This window comes from Rhea pennata, chromosome 3, assembly GCF_028389875.1.
Source record: "Rhea pennata isolate bPtePen1 chromosome 3, bPtePen1.pri, whole genome shotgun sequence".
Taxonomy (NCBI): Eukaryota; Metazoa; Chordata; class Aves; order Rheiformes; family Rheidae; genus Rhea; species Rhea pennata.
The window spans coordinates 62262803-62289501 of NC_084665.1; the positions used below are offsets into that span (position 1 = coordinate 62262803).

General features: G+C 39.0%; 1 protein-coding gene and 1 long non-coding RNA gene across 2 annotated transcripts; both read right to left on the bottom strand.

The window, feature by feature from the left end:
* Nucleotides 1-1827: 1827 nt before the first annotated feature.
* Nucleotides 1828-5667, bottom strand: LOC134138583 (uncharacterized). Its single transcript, XR_009957934.1, has 3 exons — nt 5656-5667; nt 4863-4941; nt 1828-2035 (listed from the first exon to the last, which is right to left on the bottom strand). It is a non-coding gene; the product is annotated as an uncharacterized LOC134138583 (long non-coding RNA).
* A 9317-nt stretch (nt 5668-14984) lies between these two features.
* Nucleotides 14985-25603, bottom strand: LTV1 (LTV1 ribosome biogenesis factor). The gene is made up of 11 exons (XM_062573745.1): nt 25369-25603; nt 23993-24124; nt 22570-22758; nt 21496-21583; nt 20591-20711; nt 19547-19796; nt 18729-18856; nt 17608-17747; nt 17274-17326; nt 16290-16490; nt 14985-15674 (listed from the first exon to the last, which is right to left on the bottom strand). Exons 1-11 carry the CDS (start codon nt 25369-25371, stop codon nt 15561-15563), a joined length of 1419 nt encoding a protein of 472 aa, XP_062429729.1. The 5' UTR covers nt 25372-25603; the 3' UTR covers nt 14985-15560.
* Nucleotides 25604-26699: the final 1096 nt, after the last annotated feature.

A 26699-nucleotide genomic window follows, 5' to 3' on the forward strand; every position in this document is an offset into this window, starting at 1 on the left:
GAGGCCAGCAAGAGCTTTGAGGTTGAAATCAAGGTGAGTGGGAGCAGAGCCCTGTGCTCAGGTAAGGCAGAATACAGTAAACATTTCTCTGCTTGCAAAGTGTTGCTGTCCTCCAAGACGTGCGTTCTCACAAACACCACATCCTGTGCACAGATTTGGGAGAAAAAGCTGGGGAAGGTCTCTGGCCTGGTTAAGCACTGACCTGCAGAGCAGAAAGACCTGGTCCACTTCTAGCAGTGACCCTTTGGGAGATCTTAGTCAGGATATTTTACCTAACTTAGAACACATAAAGATAAAAATCCTACCTTTATCCAACCGCAGTTGGAAATCTGTGGAAGCAAAGTACTATGTTGCAGCTAAACAATAGGATTAATAAGATCATATGATATTGTAAAATGGACAAAATTTAGTGAACAATTACTCTCATTTAAAAAAAAGTACTCATTAAAAAAATGATAGAAGCAATGTAAACCTGGCAAAATAATGTAAAGAATCTAACATGTTACTCAGAATGAAAGAATCTGCATTAAGTCCCAGTAAACATATCCATACCTATTTCTAGTGCTTGTTCCCCACTCCATACAGGAAAACATGTCCATTTCTTTTTTCTTTTGTGTTTTTTTTTAATTCTTCCTGTGCAGACTCTCCATTTTCTTAACCAAAAAATTGCTGCTAATTCTCAAGAGTTTTCAAAAGCCCATCTGAAATGTGATGGTAAGTTTTGTATATTGATGATACTGATTCATTTTCTGCTAACAGAATTTAAGTACTATTCTTTAAAGCAGTGCTCCTGTAGTTTGCTGTAGAACACTGGAAAGTTATCTGTGGAATCACTGCCAAGAAGTTTTACACACACACAGAAAAAGTAGGTAGGAGAGAGAACAGACACAATATAACTTAGACTAACTTTTGAGTATTTGTTTATTTGGTGGTAAAGGAAAACAACTGTGATAGGATAGCTTGGGATATGTGTGGTTTTTTTTCTTATGTGTTTCCTGTGTGTTTTGTACTTCCTGGATTTAAAAAAGATTAACAAGCACTGCTTTAATATACATGCTTGGTTTATATTTCCAGATTCAGTCTAGCTATAGCAGTTTTACACTTGTTTCAGTTTTCATCCTGTCTTTATTTACCCAGTTACACTATTAACTAGATTTTAAATAGAATTCAAATAAACTCTATAAAATCTAGTATTTATTATTACTGTGTCCAATTACTTCTAATCTTTGTTTCCTTTATAAACATCTCACAGGCAAGAAAATTCTTTTTGGATTTTTAATTAAAAGCCATATTGGGAATTGCTGGGCTAAAACAAACTTCAGAGCAATTATTAAAGTTTATGCAGAGTGGTCTAAGGCCAGTAATAAATAGTGGCCAAAGAAGAAAAAGGGGAGTGTGCCTCCTCCGTATTTCTGTCTTACCAATCACTTTCTAATAGCAATTAAAACTTCTTGGGGGAGAATGAAAATTGGTTTTAATTAGTCAGAACTTGAAGTTCTTTGAAGCTGGTGCATGGTGCACTCAGCCAGTCCTACCATTCACCCCTTTTACTGGAACAGTCTATGAAGTTTGTACATCAAGTTCCACAACTCTCAACTATCTTGTTCAATCTGCCAAAGCAAAGCATTAGGAAAAAATTGCACAATGCTGGATCTTCCTACATTTTGTCCAAACCACAGGTAACATTCTCTTTTAGGCAATCAATTCAATTCAAGGAACTGATAAAATAATTAAAAGAAAAATCTCACAACCAGATTTTAAAAGCTTTTGTAAAAAATAACTTGTAGCCTAGGGAGGAAAAAAAGAAAAACAAGTAGGACAGGGAACTTCAAATTGCTTACTTTATTGTTACCATGATTGCATATGGTAACATTTTATTGTAATTACTATTATGTTCAAGGTATTAAGCCATGACATTTGGAGAGGAAGAGGTGTTGGAGAACTGCATTCTTTGGATCTTCAGTAATGCTTCAGAGGAAAACCTCTCCAGGTCCTTGGCAACTGGCCACTTTATTTTCTGTTGTGCATTTGCAGTCTGTAAGTAGCAACAGGACATTTACTTATGGGTATAGAAACAGCATTTATATTTTACTTCATTTTACCTAAGAAGATGATTAAACCAAGGCTGAAAAAGCTTACTTTTAAAATATTGTTATAGACAACAGTTGAGATCTTTCAGAAAAATGTAAATCTTAATTAAAAACTTTTGTAAAATGTTTGGCATTTAACTTTTTATGGCAATTCTACATAACTCTCTCCTGAGATCTTCTAGACTGTCTTCAGATATTTGCTTCACCTTTTCCCCTCCCTGAAATCATTTTACAAAAGGTTACATTCATAACACTTCAAGTTAGTGAAATTAAATTTATGGAAAAGTTAGTTTTACTCAGCTATCTTTCATACCAATTGCAAGAATTAGGCAAGTCTGGCAACTGTTATTGCCTTTCTGTTATTGCCTTTCAGATTTGATCTTCCTAAGCGAGATCTGCACTGCTCCAAGCCATTGTTTCTCGCAGCAGCTTTCTCACCTAAAATGAGTTCATGCTGAAACTGATCTTGTACTAGTCCAGACTCCGTCCAGCACCTGGCAAAGCTCAAGTGCTATAGAAAACACAGCAATTTCCAACAGCCCGCAAACAGATCCTTCATTCCTAGACTGAGGAGAAATTGCCTGTGTTGATCTGCAGTGTCTCTGGTTACAACTTATTTCCTACGCATTGGCTCAGCCTGCAGCAATTCATGGCAGAATGCTCTCGTGCTGTGTCAATACTGAAAGTGTACTGAAAGCAGTAACCCAGCTCTGTTCTAGACAAACTGGTGACACTGAAAATCAGATATTCCCCTTTGGGCCCTGCATGTGAAGACAAAAGGTGAAACAAGCTTCCCTTGGCATGAGTCCCCCAGGAGATACTGAGCACTGCATACATCCTGGGAAGCTTTCCTTGTTTGTAAGACTTCTTAATAGGGTGTTACAAAGGCCCAAGTGCAATCTGTTACCCCTTCATTCCTCTTCTTTTAGCCTGGCCTCCTGGATTTGTACTGTCTCTCCTCGATTGCCCCACTCCTCAAGCTCACCTAGGTCAGTTCTACAGAGGTGCTGCCCTGAAGCAGATGGTCGTAATGATTCCACTATGCTGGCTGAGGTTTTGTTGCCAGCAGTGGCATGCCCCAGCTTCAAACCACTCTAAATGCCACAAAATAAAGGTAGTGTTCCTGAAAAGAAGGGACTGTTTCTGCTGAGGATGCCCAGCAGATTTGTCCTCACTATGACGATCAGGAAGCAATCCTTGGGAGGAAGGACATTATGAAGCTATTTACTTTTCCCACAGCTTCCCTAGAGCTCTGCCCAAGGATTCATCCACCTAGGCCTAGCAGAGGTAATCCAGGGTTGCAGTTCGCTCTCCTGGTCCAGGTTCTGGACAGTGATGCAGATGACAGTACACTGCTGAATACCATGCCGTCTATCCCTCCTTAAACCATTAGGATCTCCGGTCACCACATTGGCACACTGCAGCATGGTGCATTGAGCCAGATATGCATTTGCTGCTGACTGTGGCTTATCTTTAACTTAAAAGTGACGAAAGATAGGTGTGTGATCTTTTTATTTTCTTTAACCATATGTATTTTCCATTACAAGCCTCACCAGGTTATCGTATCTATGTAGCAACTTAATGGTCTGGACACATGCCACTTTGCATTATCCCATTTTACAGCCTGCACAACTTCTAGAGAGAACTTCACACCTTAAAGGCACTATTTGGCTGAGACTTTGGTCTATTAGTCACTAATAAGCCATTTAGAAGACAGAGAGGAAGAATGGCCTGTGCACTTGACTAATAACTGACATGAGGTGGAAGGAGATGCTCAAGATGCGACAAGCAGAAAGGAACATTAGAAGGAACCTGCACTGTGCCAGAGGAGGGCAGGAGAAATAAGTTGCAATAAGTCATTTCTGTTGTCCCTACAGGTTTTTGTGGACTCTACTCTGTATTTTGGATACTAATGTGGATGTCTCATTCATAGACCTACTTGAGGCACAAACTGCCCCAGACCTCTTTAAACTACAACTACAACCCCAGATATATGTGACTTGGTTGCTGACAGTGAGGGGGCTGGGCATGAAGCTGAAGCTTTCATCCCTCCTCAGATTTCTCAGGATGTAAAGTCTCTTCCCTATACCAGAAAGTTTTGTGCACGTTCCTAAGATCTAAGGACAAAACACTCTATAAGCTCATCTTCCAGGCTCAAAACACCCTGTCAGCTACAGAAAAACTGTCTTGGCCACATTCCGTGCCTGGATTTCATTTTCTGCTGTGGTCAGCTTCTGGCAGGGGTGCAAGAAGCTGATCAACCAAGCTAATTCCTTGTAGCATAGCACTACAATTGTCTTTGGCAGGGGCTGGAGGCCCTTGTTGCTGCTCTGACATGGCTCTGCATGGGCCAAGACAGAAAAACCTCTAATTGCAGGGTCTTAGGAGCAGAAGCACCAAACACCATGGTCTGGGGAGATAAACAGTAAGGAGAAGGAAAAACCTCCACATAGTCATCCGACATAGTGATTGCTGAATGGATGCTGACATCTTTCTCAGCTGGACAACACAACCACAGAAGGAGGGCACAAGGCCAGCTAGAGAGGTTTGCACTGTTAAGAGCCAAACGCTGTTGAGATGGCTGTTATTGCAAGAACATGGGCACTGCTTACTTGAGATGAAGTTACCCTAAATCAGACTTCTCAGTGGGAAAAATTACCTTTTAATTACCGTAAAAATGATACCATAAACACAGCAACAGGATATTGCATATACATAGAAGCAGATGAGGTCCTTTTTTGTTATTCTGTTGAAATAAAGAATATTCCTTACCCGAGATCCCCTGAGGACTTTTTTCCAGCAGATACACCCAATGATTTCCTGTTTTTTTGCAGCGTCCCAGGAGAGGCCTCTGCAAATAATTATTTAAAAATTGTATTGGCCATAAAAAATTACTACATAAGTGAATTCAACATACAACACAGATATGGATTCACTGAGTAACAGAAAGTCATGTTATTATCATGCACATGTTAAACTATAAATATCCACGAAAATAACTTTAAAAACATCATTTAAATGTAAACCAATGCTGGTTACGGTTATTGGTAGCAATGGATGCTAGAAAACATAGAATCCTATTTAAAGGATTTTAAGGATTCACATTTTAGGGATGTGGTTTGTGTTATCAATTTTAAGGCTGAATCAATAGAGTAAATGATAGCTGCATGCCACCTGTAGCTTATATTTTAGGTTTATATGGGAACTTCTGATTGACAATCTCTATCTGAACAGGTCAAGATGTCCCTTAGAATCTAGGTGAAATCCTATGTGTATATGTGCAATATGATCAAGATAATGACTTGTAAAGCCTTTCAATACCAATAACATCCACTTGGAAAATTTTTGACTGTTCTTATTTCTAATATATATTGTAGGGAAATGAGTCTAGGATTTCATATCAAGGCCTCAACTTCTTAAAAAAACATCAAAAAGCCACTTAATTATCCTATCAGAAAACTGGATTTTGAAGTCCAAGTTCTATTTAAAAAATGCTTTCCCCACCTCAAACATATCAGAGTTTATTATCAGACAAATTTAAATACAGCCAACTGCTACTTCTTACCTGTCCTAGGTTCATTTGTATTGGCAGCTTCTTGTGCTCTCTTCTGAAGTAATGACAACACAGCACCCGTTAAGGTTGGGTTTTTCTTCTGAGTCACTGGTTGCTTGCCCTGGTAGCAAATAAGATAGCACGATGCATGCTCACCTCTAGCAAAGAGTTTCTGGAGCCTGATGATGGCTCTCCAAATCACTGATAAGGCAGGACAGGAAAGGCCAGAAATAACATGTGCCCTCCTCCCACTAGGAAGTTAACTCTCTCCTACTAAAATAGATAAAAGCATAACAAGATTTGCAGTGTTTTCTTTTAAATCTCTGCTCTCTTAAGGTAATGGTTTACTTTAAAATTTTTTTGCTGTAATAAAATAGTAGCTTACATTAAGACACTACTGATTAGCTCCACTTTTCTGGCTCTCCATGGAGCTCAGCCCTTTGGCCTTATGTGTAGCATCCAGGAGCAAATCAGCTGTCAGTTTTCAGGGAACAGCTGAAGAACCTTCATGAATAGGAGGAGCTTTCTCCAGATTCTGCAAAAACTGCCCAGATTTCTGTCTCCTTACAACTGTTTCCCTGGAATCTAATCATAGAAGAACCTAAATTATTCTCTAACTTTTTCATACTATTGTATTCTGTCATTTTTTATAGCTGACAAAAGGCTCTGGTTTCAGAGAACACCTCTTTGATATTCAGTTTGTACTTTGCCTTAAGGTTTTCCCAGCTTCCCTGGAATGTGTGAATATAGGTCTTCGGTGACCAAAAAACACTGGAAAATCTGTCTTCCAGAAAACACACGCATGAATATGTTTGCTTACTGGAGCCTGTCTGGTGGTCTTTGAGCCTGCTGCAAAGGCATGGCGAGCAGCTTGTTCTTCACAAAACTTCACGTGCCTCTGTGCTGCAGCCTCATTAAATCTTCTCAAGCAGTATGGACACTGAACATAGTCTGATCACAAGAAAGGAACAGGCTGTGTCACAGTTCACACTCCGCTAGGAAGAATTCCTCCTTCCTCGTGGTACCGCAGGCTGGTGGGAGGAACACGGCACCTTGACACTGCAGACGCAGTTCCAAACCTGGCTTATCAGTGGGTAATTCTGGTGAGATCACACCAGTTCTTGGTGCTTCACTATCCCAAATTGTAAACTCAGGAGAATTACAAAAACCTCTTCCGGAAAAAGCACCTGAATCCTAGGATATATGCTCAAGGTATTAACACTGCAAACAACTGCTTTCAGAAATATGTTCCTGGGCATTAATAAAGGCAGAAGATTTTATCATCTTTGTCTTACCCCCTTTCTCCAACTCCCACCCCCACCAAACAGACTTGAACAAATGGACAGGAAAAGCAGTATTTAAAAGCAAGTTTTCCTCTTGAGTAATCAAAACCAATGATTTTAAGACTACTTTTGAAGACTGGCCATTAAGATTGTTATTTGTTCTCACTAAATCCATTTCCTTGGGACATTGGCAAAATCCTGCTTAAGAAGCTGCACCAAGCCAGCTGAGGCACATCACAGAGCCAGGCTTCTGGGTGGAAAGCAGCACTGTAAAGTCAGGAGAGTTATGTTTGAATTAGAGCTGAGAGAGTGATACAAAAAGCAGCACAGTAGTTAAGAAATTCAAGAATAGAAATTCAGAGAGGAGTTTGACCCTAATCAAGGAAGGAAAGTGTGTCCTGTTGCTTATATTGCATTGCTGTCATGTAGAAGAGGGGAAAGACTGGAGTCATCACAGCTAGTTTTGGTATCAGTCATGAATTCTTGCTCTGTAAATGAGCCGAGAGAAACCTCCCTCCTTTGCCTTTATAACTCCACTGAGACCCTTTCCAAGATTGTTCCCACGTTTCATAAAATATGAGAAATACACACTGCATACGTATATTTTGGATTCATAACTTCTAACACAGTGAGCTCAGTGTAGAGACCACACCTAGTATTAGTAGTAAAAACAGACCCGTCTTATTCTAAATGACTTCCCCTAACTGCACACTTGGGGTGAGAAGTGGGTAGTGGAACAGCTGCCACCTGGGTGTGAGGAAGACTTTGTGCACTACAGTTATTTGCAATAGCCAGGGGATACATTTCACCCTTGTTATGCCATGGTACCATCTGTGCTAGGACACAGGCATCCCAACTCCCCTCCCAAAACACTGTTGAATACCAGACCCAAGACTTTCTGCCTTTAAGCTTAAAATATGCAATTAGTTTTCTTCTCCCCTCCTGCCACCTCTTTACTGCACTCCTACTCAATTTAATCCAATAAACACATCTGAAAAACGGAAAGGATGGAGGGAGCTAATGTTCACACTGGGTTGTGCAAGTAGGTGCAAAACTCTTAAGCCCTGCTGTGAATGAGAGTTCACTACAGTTGGGTACAAGATCAGTAGTAAGACAAACCAGACCACAAACCTGGATTAACACTTGGTGGGGGAGGAGGAGGAAGAGGCTGTCCCTCTTTCATAGCTTTTGTGACTTGTTTGGCTGATTGAATAGCATTAATAAAATCCTCGTGGTGCTGTCTCCAGTTAGATTTCCTCTCCAGTTGGCTCTGAAAAGGAATTAAAGGAAGACACAAATTATATTTCCCCCTTGCAAGGGACAGAGTGATGGTTCTTCTAGTATATGACATTTCGAGAGAGAGGAAAGAAAAATTCTACAAACAGAAGAAACTTGCTTTTCTGAAAGGTTTAGGAAAGCTGATTAGCCCTTTGGCATCTACTGACATCACCAGAAGCTGGATAAAAGAATAATGACTCCAACAAAAAGAGTCTAGTTGTGGCAGACTGCTTGGCACAGGGTTCTTAAAGGAAATAGAAAAGGTAATATAACCAATGCCTTCCCTTCTGCTTCACTCTTCACTTCCTTACTTTTATTTTCAAACTTTCCTTACTTTTATTTTTAATCTTTGTGCACTTTTGTCTTTTTTTTCCAGCTGCCTCTCAATTTTACAATGGCAGCCTGCATGGATACCAAATCAGCAGTGATTTGGCATCTCTGTGTCAAATTATACACACATATGTACATGTGTATTCACTTCCTCCTCCTCCAACTACTCACAAAGAAAATCATCTTCACCCAGTAAGACCTTAAGCCTCTTCCCCTCCAACTCTTTAAATAAATAAAATTTAAATACATTTTTAAACCTTTTATTTCAATAGCAATAAATCTCTGTAGCTTCATCTGTACAAGATCTGGGGCCACTGAGAGCTCTCAGATTTAACCTGAGACCTTAAAGCAGACCAGCTTGGATCATGCAGATTTCTAGAAAACATTCATTTTCCAGAACAGAAACACTTGTGTGCCCATAGTAGTCATAGTACTTACTACTTTGGCTTCTGAGCTGAGAAAAATTCTGAAATACTAGCAGACCAGAGAAGAGGAGGAAAGAAAGAATCTAGCACTGAGTCAAGCACATACGTGACACTCACTCACAGCATCCAGGTTTTGTCTCTGGAGGAAACAATAGTGTTAGTGAATGGAAGACTTTGGATCAAGGTAATACATAAGCTTCAGCTTTGGCCATACCTTTCGTGGGGGCTGCTTTTTCACAGTGGTAATTTCCGTTCCCTGCAGTCTCTGTTTCAAAGAACTGAAGGGCTTGCGCTTCTTGTTAAAGACTTTCTTGCATATTGGACCATGCCTCAGCTGGGACGCAAAGAAAAATAATCAGTTGGGGCTGAAATCATGCTCTGTTAATGATGTTTGTTTATGAAGGCTTTGAAAGTATTTCTATTTCTACTCAGGAACAGGGAGATTAAGTTTTGTTGGGGGGGGGTTAGGTTCAGTTTTGCTTCTGAAGGTGTTTAACAGAAATTTTTAAAAAGCTGTCCAGGTACAGCTCCAGTTTGAGAAAAAAGAACTAGAATCCATTTCCAGTTTGTGCCATTCAAAGACATCTGGAGGACAGCACAAATAACTACTTGCAGAGAATAACAGATTGGGACCGAGAAAAGCAATCAGTCTCATTGGATTCTCCCTCTCTCAACTCAGTTTTCTTACTTTCCTGGTTAAGAAGGAGAACAGATTGACCCTGTTTAAAGAGCTGATATTTATATTATTAGTTCTTTGAGTTTACATAAGTATTCCAGACTCAGAGCTCCTTTGACAAGCAGCAGCACTATTCATCCCATCAACACCACTAAAATAGTGACAGTCTTGGGATAAAACAGCTGCTTTAACAGCACGTACTGACCTGACAATTCAGAATGACAAGTAAGAATACTGCATACAGCTGAACGCTTAAGGAAAATTCAGACAGATGGATACCCATTGCTGAACTTGGGGAAGAGTCGTACCTCACCGCAAAGCAGCTTTTAAGACTCAGCAATAGCACCGATTCTCAGCATTAGCCTCACTCTTCTGCAGTAGCATGGCCAATTTTCCTCTTTGTGAAGAGCTCATGATGTGGACTGCATGCATTCAAGCCCATCTGCAGGCAGTACATTAAAGCCCCCACTCCTATCACTCTCTGCCTACCCTTGCCCCTGTTCTCAGTTATTCACCTCGGCCTTCTCACTGAGCTTGCTGTGTTGTCCTCTCCCCCACCACTCTCTTCCCCAGACTTAAGCAACTGCCTGAGCAAAGCGTTTCAGCTACAGCTCAGCAGAGCCCAGAAGTGCATCCTTTCACCATAGCTTACATTTCCAAACTCTCACTTCCCTTTGAACCTTGCTACCCTGGTGCTTCAAGTCCTTATCATGTGTTCCTGAACATTTTTTTGACAGGGAAGTTGAAAGTATTCCTTCGATGGACAAAGGGGGCAGCAGACAGCGCTGTCTTGAGCGCACCAGTCCCGTGTCGTTCAGGCACTAAAAGGCATTAGAGACTTATTCCTCACATTAGTCATAGTGCCAAGAAACCTACCCCTCTACTCCTTCCCCCACCCCCACCCCCCAAAAAAATCATAAAGAGCTTTCTTCTCCAGCAAAAATACTAGATTAAACTATCATGTTCTTCACATGCCTGATTTAAGACACCAGAGGTGGAAATACTAGAAGGGGGTAGCTCCACCTTTGTCCCTGCACTTAGTTTTGCTTTTATCCTACCTGTCCCCCATGAAATGTCATTTTTCAGTTATGCTGCGGGGCTGATCTGATTTACTGCATTGCCACAAGATCGCTGATATAAGCCTTAAGAGGAGGAGGAGTGTGCGCAGTACCCCCCCCCTTTTAGAAAAACCTTGCTATTAAGTTGTTTTAGCCAAATTGTGAAGCCCCCCCCCCATTTATCTGCAATCTAGGGATCAGTGAGGTCAATGAGAATCTTTTTCTTCACTTCAGCAAGTTTTAGCACAGAGGCTGGTGCCAACACTATGTTGTCAAAGGAACTACATATCAGTTGGTTTATTTGGAACCTAAAACGACAAATTCTATCTAGAAACCTAGAAGACAAAGGAAGCTTCAAGCTAGTAGTTTATGCCTCATCAGTAGATAATATGTTATTTTAAAAGGATATACAGTAAACAACAGTTTTGGGGCAAGCAAGTTAATTAAGATCGTGCGAGACATCTTTAGATTAAGTCACAATATTTTCAAAAATGTTTATCACGTCTTTAACCCAGTCTACTCATGAAAACATTTTTTAGATAATTTGCTTCTCAAACATATGTTCAACCCAGTTCTCCACCTACCAGCCACTTCCTTCTTCCCCAGTGCTTACCACCCCTTTCAGAAGAAAGCAAAAAACTGTTGTTTTACCAGAACATCCCGTGCAAAATGTCTTCCACAGATTTCACAGGGATCCAAATCTTGGCTTCCAGCAGCTATATAAAATTCAAAACAACAAAGTCTCGGTTACACAGGACTTCTTGACCACAACAGAATCAAAGTGCAGACTGGGCCCTGCTTGTTGAAACCAGCTGTTTCGCTGTCAGAAAGGGACCTCGCAGTCACACGGCAGGGCTCTCTTTTGCAAACTGCTTGCTCTATTTTTCTTGCTACTGTGAAGCATAAACTTTCTTTTAATATGATTGAGAGCTTTTTTACCAGAAATTATCACTGGTCAACCTTAACTGCACATGTGCATCTCACGTTAAAAGTCATGAGGTGTAATGTATTAACTCTGGATAGCAGGCAATTTGCCCTCAAAGGCACGTTTTTGGCGACCTCGCAGCATTTCCAGCTCTTTCTGTGTTCTGCCTCTTTCACTTGCACAGAAAGGCTCCGACTTTCTCCTTCCATGCCTCTTTTGTCAGAGGACAGCTTTTATTGGTATCTCTACTTACTTTTCCCCATCTTTGTCAGCACAAACATGTTGTAAAGTCTTGGCCTCCCATCTTTCTTTATCCCAGGTGAGCGAAGGTGCTAGTCGGGACTTTTATAGTCCTTGTGATAAGCTTTATAGCAGGAGTCAGGAGCCTGGCAGCCGTAGAAACTATGGCTGCAGGGACAAAGTTGCAGAAGTAGCATCAAACATAGGGTTTGCTGATGCACAAATAAATAAAATTTGTAGTTCACCTTGGAATAAGTATAATTACAGAAGGCCTTGATCACTCCGTCAGTAAGGACGTGTACTGTAACAGCAACAGTTTAGGTTAAAATCTTAAGATCAAATCATGCTTAATTTTTTTGTAAATCAAAGCAAATCAGGAATAACTCCTAGTTGGTGCCAGTTCACAACCTCTAAGTCTCCCAGAATATAGGATGCACATTCCCTCCCTGGTTACGGCAAGCGAGATGTTTTAAATAACATCATATGTGATTTCAGCAATACAGCCTTACAGCTGCATTTAGCTTCAGTTACACCCCACAGCTCCAACCAGCAAAGAGTAACGTAATGGAAACCTGGCCCGGCTCTGGTTTCCCCGGGAAGGCGTAGGTATGGTGTTTCACCGTGACCTCACAGTTGGGAGAGAAGGCTGGCAGAGCAGCATTCCTAAAGGCTCTTGCGGAAATTCTGGGCGATGGACTGACCAGGAAGAGCAGCCTCCTTGTACTCAGATTTCCTCTTCATTTGCAAGTCACAGAGTCAGGGTCCTCAGTTATGGTACCGTATAAACCTTTACTATGCCAGAAATAAGTAGGTATCACACTAAATGTGTCACGATCTTAAGACAGAACATTCCAATGATGAACCAAACAGAGTCCCATGAATATTTTACTTTGTAGAAGTAAAATCGAGTCCTATATTCCTATATACCAACTGAGAAGAAAGACCAGGTTAACTTAGTCCTGTCCTTTGTAAACACAAAACATCCACACAGACAGATGCCCAATTTAAGAAGAGCCCATAGATCACCTACTCCATACACTAACCATCTGCCAATGGCTGAACACTTTACCACCTTCCATAAAGACATGTAATAATAAAAAAGTGACTTGCAGGACAGTATTTTCACCAGTTTTTCAAAGCAATTTGTAATGAACCAGACTCTATACCCAAATAAAAAGTGTGTTTGGTAAGACCTATGAGCCAGTATCCAGTCCCCAGATCTTAAAAATTACAAGTCTAGATGTATTTAGGCACACACAAACAGCGTATGCATGCCCATTTAGTTATACTATCCCAAATCAAATGTGAAGATATAACTGCTGGTATTTTTTAAAAAAGAAGTGAGTGAGTATTTTTTTCTCAGTTCTACACTTTTACTGAACTGAAAAAAATCCAGAGAGGCTAAAATCCTTATTGAAACAAGAGAAATTTCTGTTTTAGTGAGCAGATACTTGACTGCTTTTGTTTCTTACTTCTTCCTCAAGATCTTACCACACTCCCAGGTATACAGCAGTTACTACAGAACTTCCTTAATCGAGGAACAAAGTAGTTCTCCAGCCTTTTTGACTCTATCACCTCAGTTTAAATTTCATCCCCCTCTTGTTCCTAAGCAACAGCTTTCTGTGCATCTATGCTTAATCTTGACTACACTCTTCCTTTGATGCCTCTTTGCCTCTCTCACAGTTTAATCTGCTCCTGTCCCTTCAAGATTTGAACTGAAACTGCTTATTTTTGGCAAAGAAATTTAGGTACAAGTACAGTACCACTGAATCAGCAATATGAAGTCAGAAAAATGGGTAATTTACTACAGAGGATTAGTGATTTTAGACCTACACAAAAGCATATGCACCTGTGCACTGTTTTCAGGAAAACCTTTTTTTTTTTTTTTTTTTTTTTTTTTTAGGAAATCATAAAATTACATTCCACTCAAAATACTAAACAGCATCTGTTACTCACTTGTTCCATTTAGCTCCTTTCCTGATAACTGACTCATCTCAATATGCTTGTTTCTCAGATTTCCTCTTCAGCACTGTTGTCAGGAGTCATGAATGCTAGGTGGTGTATCTTCATTACTCAAAAATTGAGAACTTACCATAGCTCGAGTTACCATGCATCAGTAAGCAAATAATCAACAATTATGACACACACTGACCCTGCTTCAGCCTGAGAAACACATGAGAACAAGCGTACACATGAGCTAAATGAAAACCCCCAAACTTTTTCTCCCTAACACAACAACCAAATCAACTGAAATTGACTAACACTGAATCTTGAACATTTCTGTAAAAGAGAGGCTTAGTCTAGATGTGAATACTGTATGGACAGATCAGTTTGAGACTTGGGGACTTGAGCATTCATCTGTTCTCCCAAACTGTTTCACTTTATCAATTCAAAGATGCTTTAAAAGCCTTCCTCCATTAAAAATAGATATTACTGAATTATTTCTGTACATTAAAAGCACTTCTAATAGCTTGTACTTATTGGGCATTCACAAAAGAGAGGACTATTTAAGATACTTCTGGTAGTCAGTTCACCCTACTGATACATTGATTAGTGTTCCATACTATAAAAAGTTAACTTTTCACCCAAAGGCAGGGGAATGCTCAATCTAGAGCTAGAGGTGAGGGCCTCATGAACACAGAGAGTCATAAGGATGTAAAATAAACCCTACTCATGTCATTCATATGTATGGGCTGTTCACTATCAGAATTACTCATATACACACTATGGAAATTCAGGGTTAGACTAAGTCTAATACACTGGCTCTCTGGCCCCTTTCAGAAGCTGTCTTAGTAACAATTGTGTTAGGTTATAAATTTATATTTTAGTGAAATCAAACTGAATGTAAGACTTCAGGAACAGTACTTCAGGGAAACCAAAATGATGGCTATCTGCAACAGATGGTATTTTTCTAGTTTCTGTATGAAGTAGCTGCTGTTTATTACATATTCTTTGCCACAAAATATTCAAACTGAGTCCTTGCAATAAAGTTACTTTTAATGGCAACATGAATGGTCATTGCCTACTGCATTTGCAACACTAGCTGAAATTAAAAAAAAAAAAAAAAAAAAAATAAGAAAGGTAAAACTCAGGTTAGATAAGAGGGTTGTCCAGCTATGCAACAGCTTTTCAGACAGCATTCTTCACAAAAGTTTATTTACATCTTTTATACTACTACCCAAACAATAAATAACAGACTACAGAAAAACAAAAAAGGGATGAAAACTCCTTGAATTGAGACTGCTATATCAAGGCACCATAGCTAAGTGCCAATATAAGGGAAGGAAGACAAATGGGCACAGTGCTCTGTACAAACTCAGATAAATAACTTAATAGATGAGTCCAAGTGGATCAAATCTTCAGAATTTTGCTGATTTGCTGAATATATTCAACAAATTCATGAAATTTTGTCCAGTGACAGCTACTTAAAAAATATTTTTATTATACATATCTAGTATAATGCTGGTTCTCGATAGTTACTATGTCATTCATGACAGAATGCAACATTATTAATACATTGTTTAAGTTTGTTTCAGAATGTATAACTTCAATTCATAAAGAATGACAAGTTGCTGGCTCTTATTACAAAAATATTTTAACAACTTGTTTGTGCATGATGGCCAAAATTGTAAGTTAGCAGTTCCCTTTTCAATACAGGCAAAAACATAAGGGCATTTTTACAATGAAAGCTCCCCCATTTCATTAAGATAGCTTCAGTCCTTGTACATTTCGTTTCAGATTGAGCAACTCTTTTTCTTGTCTTGTTTTCTCCAATTTGAAGGCTAGTTTGTTGGCTTTCTTCTCCATTCTGCGTTCCTGTGCAAAAAAAAAATTACATATTTATAAAATAGACATAACATGCAAAGAGAACCATTCAAATTAACTCTTCCAGATCATGAAAACAGCATTGATCTGGACAATAATCTTATTTACGACCACTGATTAAAGTAGTCAGATAAACCCGTGTACCTTCAAATTATCATCTCCAACTAACTGAAGCTTCTAATATGCTGACAGTATCTGTTCCTGAATAAAAGCAACTAGCATATTATCATGGCCAATTAGGTTTTCCTCCCCTTATTTCAAAGGCTCTCTCCACTGTGTTATCTGAAATATTATTTTTCTTTTCATTTATAAATGCTGCAAGAGGCCCCTTAATTTCCTTATTAACTATGTAATAGTGGCTACAATAAAAGGTTCAAAATTTCCATGTAGGAGATAGAAAATGACAAAATTACAAAGTTTGCTTCTTTTCAAAAAAAAAAGAAAAATCCATTGGAAAGAAAGTTATCATTAGCCTTTGGGAATAGCAAGTTTCTCCCACTGATTCCCAGACACAAACCAAATGGGCTTTGAAAAAGTTCATCAAACAGAATTCAGATAGTATAACACATTTTTGCATGTTTTACTTGAATAAGGTGTACATCTTACCTTTCGTTCTTCTTTTATTGCCTGCTTTCTAGCTTTGCGATCTTCTTTGGTCTCATTTTTGGAACGTGGCTGTGCTGATGCTCTCAGCAGGTCACTGCCATTTATCATTTGCATGCGTTCAACTTGTTTAGCTGTAAGACCTTTCTGAGGCAAGATGTGCAGAGGAATTCCAGTCTTCTGGGAAATTTTGATTGGCTTGGGCTAGAATAAAAAGTACATATATAAATGGTCTTTAGCTTTCTCTCCAAGAATTACAGAATTACCTTATCTATAAAGTATAAAAATATGACTTATAGTTCAGATTTGACAATCATAAATATATAGGGTTCCTCACACTATGCTTTTCCCTCAGAAAAATGGATGTTGTTACACCTAAAGAAAGAAATCAAGCAAACACCTGTGGACAGAATCTGGAACTAAAAAAAAAGTTCTCTCTCTTGTTTATATAAACATTACTGAAAAAGGATTTAAGGGCACACATAATGCTTCTTGATAAAGTTTCAAGAAAGTTGCCTTTAAAATCTCACACATCTGAAAACATCAAGTTATGCTCTGATTTTAATGGGGGAAGTTCTTGGAAGGCCAAAGAACTAAAATAGTTTCTCCGAAAGCATAAAAAGGAATCAAAAAGTATTTTCAAAATAAAACTCTAATATGTGGTTGTAAGACATATATTACAAAGTTATATTAGTAATAACAACAAGGTAAGTTTGTCTCTAAGTTTGAAATTCTGAATTTCAAATTAATCAAGGCCTTCCTCAATTTTCTTTTTAATAAGAAAATGTTATCCAAATCTTTCCATGATGAAATAATACCAGAATACCAATAATATTTTCCAATTCTCTTTTCTGCTCCCTCCTTCCTTCACATATGACTGTAAAAGTAGGCATCCATAGAGAAAATAATCACTTTTGTCTCAACTATTCTCAGGACTGGCTGTTTCTCAAACCTGGCTGTTACTCAGAGTAAGTTTAATGATTTTACCTTTGATGGTTCCTCAATAAGCTTTGGGTGATTATACAAGTTTGAATACGTACCTATGGTTAGGGAAAAAAAAAGTGAAGAAGTAGTGAAGAAAAAGCTTACAAATAGAAATCAGTTTATTATGAATTGTACTACTACATAATTTTTGAAGATACAAAATTACAAGAATTAAGATATCTGCATACAAGCAATAATTTTATTTGGGCAGAATTTCCGCTACTGTATACCAGAAGCATAAACCATTTTACTTAGAAGCATTGTTCCAAAAATCCTGAGATCACCACTAATTTACTTTGAGATCTAGGAATAGACATGAGAACTCCAAAATACTTACTCAAAATTGATTCACAATCCCACTTTTCTTTGGATTCCTCAATAACTAGAGCTACTATTTCTTCCTTTTCTTCCTCGCTTTCTTCATTAATGGGAGAGTCTAAATCTTCACAAGGTTCGAGAGCATCCAGTTTCACACAACTTGGAAGAAGTACAAAGAACAGAGGTAAATAAGCAAAAATACCAAATTAGGGGAAAAAAAATGGGGGAAAAAAAAAGAAAAGGATCATCTTTTATTGAAAATATGTAGTTTTGTAAAACCAGCCTCCCCTCAACAAAACAAGCTAGCCCTAATGTAAGCTTGAGACAAAAATACTTCTCCTTATATAAGCATCTCAAAAATAATCTAAAAACATTTAAACAAGAAGGATAGATGACAACTCAAATATATCTGCAATTTAGATGCATCTGGAACACAATATTTGTGACTATAGAACAGGAAAGGAAGAAATCTAGAAGCCTGAAGGCAAAGAAGCTACAGAGGTGATTACTCTGCTACTGACCAGTCGTCCTTCACTACAAAGTGCACATAACAGTATCTCTCAGGAAATACAAGACTGACTTGTAAACATCTAGCTATTTAACTTCTACATAATATTACCAACTTTAAGTGAACATACTGTAGAACTGCAACCTCACGCTGGCAGTGAGTTGCTTTGTAAGCGCTCATTTATGCAGTGCTCCAAACAGCTGTTCACTGGCAAGAGGTGCCTGTGAGTTTAAAATCATGTAACTAGGTAAACAGTGGAAGCAGCTGCATACCTGCAGAGACAGAACATACTTGGCCATAGAGCCTGTTAAAAATGAAAGCTAAGGTATAAGGAAAAACATAAGCTGTACAACAGAAAAAAAAAAAAGAAAGAAAGAACGCCTCTTACTAGTTACATTAAATATAATAAAATTATACAAGAAAAACACAACCTCACAAACCTGAACAAAATGCCTCCACTTAATTTAATCATTTCATAACTCAGAATTGGCTTTCATTTGAAATGACAAAAATAGATAACACTGTAATGTAACATTATTTTCTTGAAAGATGTAATCTTCATCTAGAAGAACTGGAAATAACACACTCAAGCTTATAGCTACTTATACGAAGCAGTACTTCTGAATACATACTTTTTGGCTTTCTCTTTGTAGTAATCATTCAAGACTTCCTGTAACCGAGTGTTGTCAGTGTTAATATAGCCTTCTAATTCCACATTATCCAAAGCTCCAATTTCATCCTCATCAAATTGTTCAAAAAACTAAAATAAAGTAGATATTTGTGATTAGATTGCATTTGTCACACAATGTCTGGACAGACTAAACAAGATCTGCGTATTTCTTACTAAACAACCATCGACCAAGAAAAAAAAGATTGATTTGCAGTAGATTTAGTCTCCGCTCTCAATATTCTTTCAGCATAGGAGCCACAAGATTATCTTTTAGTAATACATAGATCAGCTTCTAGAAGATGTGTCTTATTTTGATGCACTATTTCAGTGTGGACTTTAGAAAGCTTGTCACTGTCACTGTTCAATACAAAAGTTGTGTTTCCACAGTTCTCATGTTCACTTCATGAATGTGAACATGGCCCAGTGGTGAGACATGGTGAGAGCAAGTCTTTGCCAGAAATTTGTGCTTCATTTACTGCATAGAACTGAACCTCTCAGACAGAAGTGTAACACTCACTATAAACGCACACCACAGCTACTGAAAAACTTAGCAGGATATTTTAACTATATCAATTAACATTACAACCTATTAAATACAAGCCACTTCACACACAAAATACAAAACAACTGTTTGAAGTCCTGAGAACTAAAGGCAATAAGAATTTACACACGCATACAGGACACCAGCTTATAAAAAGAGGGCTCAAAAGTCAAACAATGTTATTTAACACCCTTAAATTTAGCAAATAAGTTCACATTCTTATTCTTGAGCTGCCCCACCTTCTCAAATCTGTCATCCAATAGGGTTAATTGTTCATTCCTTCTCATTACTGAAGATGTCATAGAATATTCTGTGAAACGACTCCTGGTTTCTTCTTGCATGAAAAGAAACTCTTTCATCTGTCCATTAACTCCATCTTCTGATAAAGGACCTTCTGAACCACAATCTTCATCACTACTACAACTGTCTTTTTCATCCTCATCATCCTCTACATCTTCCCATTCATCTTCGTCCTCAGCATCTGAACCACTGAAGTGTAGAACAGTTTTAGAATAATGACAATTGCCCTTCTATCCAATCTTGAGTTGTCTGACACAATTTGGTAAAAAGAGATTTAAGTTTTGAGGAGCAAAGTTAAAAAGTAATTATTCTCAAGCCAGTTAAAAAAAAAATTAGTAATAACAGCGCTACCAAAGTCAGGATAACACTACATTTTGTCTGAAAGCTGAAAGAGTTTGTTAACCTCTCTTTTTGTCACCAGATGTGTGATTCAGCAGTTATATTCACATTCACTTATGTATGTCAAAGTGGGGGGGGGAAACCACCACCACCACAGCCGCACACTTGAATATTAAAGCTTGCAACACTTCTCACTGGTTATCAAATGAGAACAGTCCAAAAGCCTAAAAAAGTAGCATTCAGTGAGATATCACATGAAACATTTCTAAAGGTGCTGTAAATGCACTCTAGTTTTGGTCAATAATATTCCTGAAGCATTTTCAGTGTGACAGATGGTAATGCTTTAAATAGCTCAAGAATTCTATGTATTGCATACATTACATATATTAATATTTAAAATTTGCAAAGTCAAGGTAACAAGTGAACCCTATCTTCTACCTTGAATAGCACAGGAAAATTTGATTTTTTTTTTTTTTGAAATTATCACCCATGTAACACAAGGTAAAACTTTTTTCCTTTAATACACAAGTATTCCATTTGAAATCCAAAACCACTCTGCTTCCTACAACAACAGCACTTAAAATAACAAATAGCATCATTCCTATTTACTTCTGATATAAACAGTTCTATAAAGCTCCATGTACCCTTTTTCTGGTTCATTTGCTTGAAGAACAAAATCATCTTCCAGAATATTTTCTGGATTGTCAAATTCAAAATCATCATCAAGAGCTGCAACAATATCAGGGTCAAAATCTAGCCGTGGCCCTAAAAAATTAAAAACATAAAGTTGCTGTGACATCACAAAGCCAGTTCCCAGGCAAAAAAACAAAAACACACACAAAACACAACCCCCCCCACACACAATCCAATTGGACTACTAACTTGTGCTAAAGAGAGATTAAACTTAAGAAGCACAAAATTCCTCATTAATATTTGTATTCTGATGCACACCAGGGCAAATCATCAGCCTCTTGTCAAATTTCCTCATTCAGAAAAGAACACCCTCCTGAGGTCAAAAGTTGACAAAAAAATATTTTAATGTATTCTACTTAGAATATTATAGAAGATAAATTATCCAAGCATACTACATGATCAACTGCCAACCCTACCTCCCTCTCCTCAACGTTTCCTACATTACAAAAGCTCAGAAAACTGTTTCTCTATGGCAATTCACAGAACTGTGTTTAACAGCCAGCTTTTCAGATAGGGAGAACTACAGTGTTGGTCCCCCTTACAAGAAATTCCAGTAGCTGTTAAGTGAATGTTTAGTGCAAACACAGGTACATAATAAAAGCATACAAACCATGAAACACTGAAATCATACTAGTGAAGGAAAGCAAATACCCTTCAGCATTCAAAAGGATGAGATATTTCGAGAGTGAAAAATCAAGTTCTGCACTTGAATTCATGGCAATCAAGTACTAACGCAGTAACAATACAGTAAGAGCCTGTTCCAAAGCAAAAATAATGACACCGTAGTCAAAGTCATAATTTCCATTTAGTACCTAAAAGGCAATTCACTTATAGAAGGTGAAAGATTTAATGATACCTGAAACAGGGGCAGCTTTATTTAACAAGCCCACATCCTCTTCAAACTCCGTTGCAAATACTGAGGAAGGCAATTTAATAGATGGGGCCTATTAAAAATAATAATAATAAATAAGAGTTGCTCTCAGTTTTTCGGTTGAGTTTCCATTAACAAAACGCACAGATAATTATGTGACTGAAAGAAACTCTGCAAGTGCTACTTGCACAGTAAGACAAGTGCTATTTTATTGATACCAAATTTCCAGAGTTACTAGAGTAACAAAGTTACTTTATAACTAAAGTGTTGGCAGTATTTATCCCCACATGAATACTCAGTGTAATTAGCAACAGTATCTTTTCATCTCTGAAGCTTTTTGGAGAATAGCTGTCCTGGAGGTACAGTGAAATTTACAATTATCTTAACACATATTTGAAATTATCCCTTTATTGAAAGGCTTACTAAAAAGGTTACAAACATATGTACCTAGAATAATTTTAGATCTTACATGGGGTCACCAAACTGTACTTGAAAGGTACTTCTAAGAACATCAGTTCTAATCAAAATCACATTATTTTGTAAAACCAAAGTTCCTCAATTAAAAGTGACTGATTGGCAACTGAGTACATCATTGCTTGAAATGATTTAATGATTGTCCAGTCCAACATGATCTAGCAACAGGTAATTCCAAAAGTTACACCAGCAAATAAAAAGCTCATTCCTACTCCCTGGTAACATACCCTGGTATATTCAGAAGTCCTAGAGTAATGAACAGGTTTGAGCTTGTTAAAAATAAATGCCAACATCAGAAAATACACGACTTTTTCAAACAAATATCTTTGGAGATCCTATCTGTCAAGAAAAGCTTGTCAGGGTATATAAAATGTTTTAACACTGCTGGCTAATAAAAATTTGATCAACAACAAACTTTGGCTTGTCAACTTTTCTTTCTATTTGTAGGAAAGTCTTTGATTGTGGGTCAAAAGGACGATTTTTATACAGATCACAACCACTGCAACATTTGTGGAATAGGGCTAATGCGTCTATAGGATACCAATCTCAAAAGTACACGATAAGTAACAAAAATACCACACTTACTGGAATTTGTTGAATCTCCTCCTCTATGCGCCCTTCCCTTGTCACCACAATTCTGTTTTGTTGACCACGCACAGAAGGCACAAGCTCAGAAGGACCACATGCTTCTTTCAGATGCTGCAAATAGTCATAGTCGTCATCAAAGAACACTCCATACTTCCGCTGCTCTTCCTTTCTCCGCTCTTCATGCCCCTTGAAATTGTTAAGGAAAAAAAATAGCAAATTAAGCCTATTTAAAACTTATTAGCAAGAAAGTAACAAATCAATTAGAATGCCTAAATTCTTACAAACCATACGCACACACAGAGAAAAAACTTTTAGAAAGAAATTAATAGAAAATATAGCAATAAAGTGAGCTTCAGTGTAGGGCAAAAGATGTACTGAGAAAGAAACTCTTGATTAAAATACCACTGGATAAGTTAGTTTACATGGAAAGAAAAAAAAAAGGCACACTTTAGAAGCAAGAACTAATCATTAACTTAACTGGACCACTAGCACAGTGTTCCACATTTTTGCATTAAAGCACTTGAGCACAATTTTTACAATCCTCAGTATTAAAAGAAACGGTAAACTATTGAAAGAATTCTACGGAGTGAATTTCTTTAAATTGGTCCAGATTATATTGACTCCACAGCAGTCCCTGTAGTCCCCTCTCCACTCCTCATCCTAACACCCAAACAACTAGAATGTTGTAACCACTTAGTCAAGTGTTTAGATGCTGTCTGAACAGGAATTTAAGCAACTTAAAAAAAAAAAAAAAAAAGCACAACCAACAGAGCCTGTTTTTTCAGGGTGTATAAGAGGATCTTTTGTTGTGGTTGTTTTTAATATATTTGTATCCCTGTTGCCAATTAGCCATATTTCCATCCATTAGGCAGTAATTCACAACTATCAAATTCCCTACAACTTCCCTTCCTTCTACCCCAGCCATACCTTCAACAATCTGCATGATCTTCCTTTTAATAATCTTTGTTCTCATTTCTCTGTTGTCTCCTATTTCACCACCTACCTTCAGGCTGAGTACACGTTTGTTCAGAAGTGTATCTTAACTGGCCAGCAAAAAGAACAGACATATGATGTTCTATCTCTATCAATCTTTCAGCAACAAAGTTTTAGCTTTCCACACAACTGATTTTTCTGAAAGCATTGCAACACGACACTTCCAGAACTTCTGCTGTTCTGTCAGAATGCATCTGAATCATTTCAAAGGCGTGTATAGTACATGCGGGGAAACCAAATACACAGACAGGTCAGCAAGATGATACTCAAGTTTCACCTCCTTAAGGCAGCAGACAAAAATTACTAACAAGATGCATCTGAACACTGGCATTTAACCATCTTCTCTCTGAATTGTAAGACTGCATATTTGCTTTTTTCTACTGCAGCATTTCTTATTAGAATCTCAATACTAAAAGCAAGTATTTACTTTCTGTGCAGGCAGCAGCACTCTCTGGGGTGCAGTATCATCAGCAACAAGAGGATCCCTCTGACTTCTGTGCACTAAGTGAAATGTTACAGCTTTCTTCTTCTCTATGAAGGGTTTCTTCCTCTTGTGAGGCTGCAAAAGAGGCTTGGTTATGTCAATCATTAATAAAAACTGATATTAAATGCATTAAAGAAGGATTTTTTGCCTAAAATATACTCTATTAACATAAAGTCTTAAAACATATACTTAGACACAAAACAAGAAATTAGTTATATTTCACTCAGCATTTCTCCCCACATGCATAAGTCACTTCATGTGTTCCAGTAGCATATGCAGCTGTATTCAGCTGTAAAATGGCAACACACCAATATGAAATAAATACTTGATCATAGCATATACCTCTCATATACAATCCTTCAAAGAGATTTATAAGTAACTTCTTTCTAAATACTGGGGCATATCTGAAACAAACTTCATCAAAAAAAAAAAAAACACGAGAAAAATTCATCGAAATAAACACAGCCTCTTGAAAATTGTTTAGGCAGATGTTTCTACACAAGTATTCCAACATCAACCCTGACAATTATCAGTTGCACCATTACGCAGACATAACTTGAAAAACACAAACACATTCACGTTCTAGATCAAAAAAAAAAATGTTTTTTTCTTACATGAGCAAAAGCCATATAAGTTACAAGGTAATGCACCTGACTGAAACATTTTAATGTTTTGATGGCAAATATATGCAACACAGAAACTATTGTATTGATCTAAGCTATCCTCTTTTAATGCATAAAACATTACAAGTTATTTAGTGTCAAGATCCAGAGCACATCAACTGTCAAAATTCATCTCTAGTTAAAAACATAAAAAACTTAGAATAATCATAAAATGAAACATAAGAAGCTCTAGGAAGTAGACAACATTATCACCCCTACGAGCAAACTTTCTGCTGACTAGTAATACAAGCGACGTGCTTACAAAACAGTAACGCTGCCGGACATCACGCAGCGAAGCCGGACGCCGCCTCTTAGCACTGGCCTACGGCGAACCCAGAAATCATTCCAATGGCCTCAGCCACCGCCGCGCGGGCGGTGCGGGCCGCCCGTGAGGCGCAGGCTGCTGCTCCCCGCCGCCCAGCCCAGCCCAGCGCAGCCCTGCAAGCAAGCGCGACGCTTCATCAGGCGTGCTGCTCCCCCCCAACCCCACCGAGGAAACGGCCTGATTTCAACCCCCAAAAATGGAGGGGGGGGGATGCGCTAGGGGAAGGGGGGCGACGGTTAAACGGCTGCAGGCTCCCAAATCTGCTCCCCTCCCCCCTCCATCACCAGGCAACCGACACAAGCGCGCGGCCCCGGCGCAACGGCCGCACTCACCATGGCGCGAGAGCGCCGCGGCGACGGCGGCTCCTACCGCACACGCGGCCTCCGCTCGCCCTTACCACGGCCGGGCTGCCAGCTTCCTGCTGGGACAAACCACTGACCGCCGGGGGGAGGCCGATAGGTCTGCCACGCCGGGCACGTTGCTTTTTCTCAGTTACGAGAGCAACAGGAGTTTTCTCAGGCTAGATAGCTCTGAAATTGAAAAAAAGAGCCGACCTGAATGCACAGAAGGAACTCCTCTGCCCCCCCTCCGCGTCCGCGTCTTCTCCCCTCCCGCCCAATTTGTCCAGAATGGTTCTGCCCGCCAGCGGGCCCGCTAGTGCGGAAAGCTACGGGCGGGCCAAAGGGCAAGGCGCGTGCGCAGCTGCCGCCCCCGCCCACCGGAAGGGGGCGGCCGCAGGGCGAGGGGCGGAGCCAGCTGACAGGAAGGCGCGGGTTTAGGGTCCGAGGCCCCGCCCCCTGCTGTGCCCGCCGGGCGCGTGCCCGCCGGCGGCGGGGCCGGGCTGGGGCGGAGTGGCCGTTAGGGGCGTGGCCCGCGCGGGGCTGGCGGGGGTCGTTTCGGCCGCGCGTGGGGCCGCAAGCGGCGGTTAGCGGCTGCCGTGCCGGGGGTGCCTGGCTGGGCTAAGAGCAATAGGAAATCCCTCCGCGCCCCATACACACACACTCTCACACACACACGCTCTCCTGCCCAGAAAGGGGGGTTTCAACTAACCGTGCTTCAGAGGTGTCCGTGACACTGTTTTCCAGTATTGCTCCGTGCTAGCTTATGTTCAGGCTGAGTTTGAAGGGTGAGGTGTAAATAACAGTTGTATGTATAAATATGTATTTCTGTTATCAGTGTTCTTTCTCCGTCTATGAGTTCATATTTCTTGTGGTACTTACACTCTCACTAGTTAAAAGAGTTTATCTCTGCCTTGTAGCATGCCTGTGTGCACACTCATGCACGAACACACACACACACACACACACTCCTTGCTATGAAAAAATATGCTTGGAATTTTAGGAATATTATGCAAAACTGGTTTGTTACATTTCAAAAGAAAGCGTAAACCACAAAAAGGGAGGAATTTCTTCTATGTGTACATAGACAATTAAAAATATGAACAGCTATTGAAAGAATTTTTATTCAATTAAGAAATAACTATTATTAAAATAACTGATCCACATATTATGTGTGTATTTCTAAACCTAGGAATATATGTATACCTTAAAATAGTAATGAGCTTGAATCATGTTTCAGTGAATTTCAGTATTTTTCAGCAGGTGTCACTAAAGCTCCAAGAGTACAGATGTTTGCCTTTCTAATGTTTTCTGAAGTCTTGAAG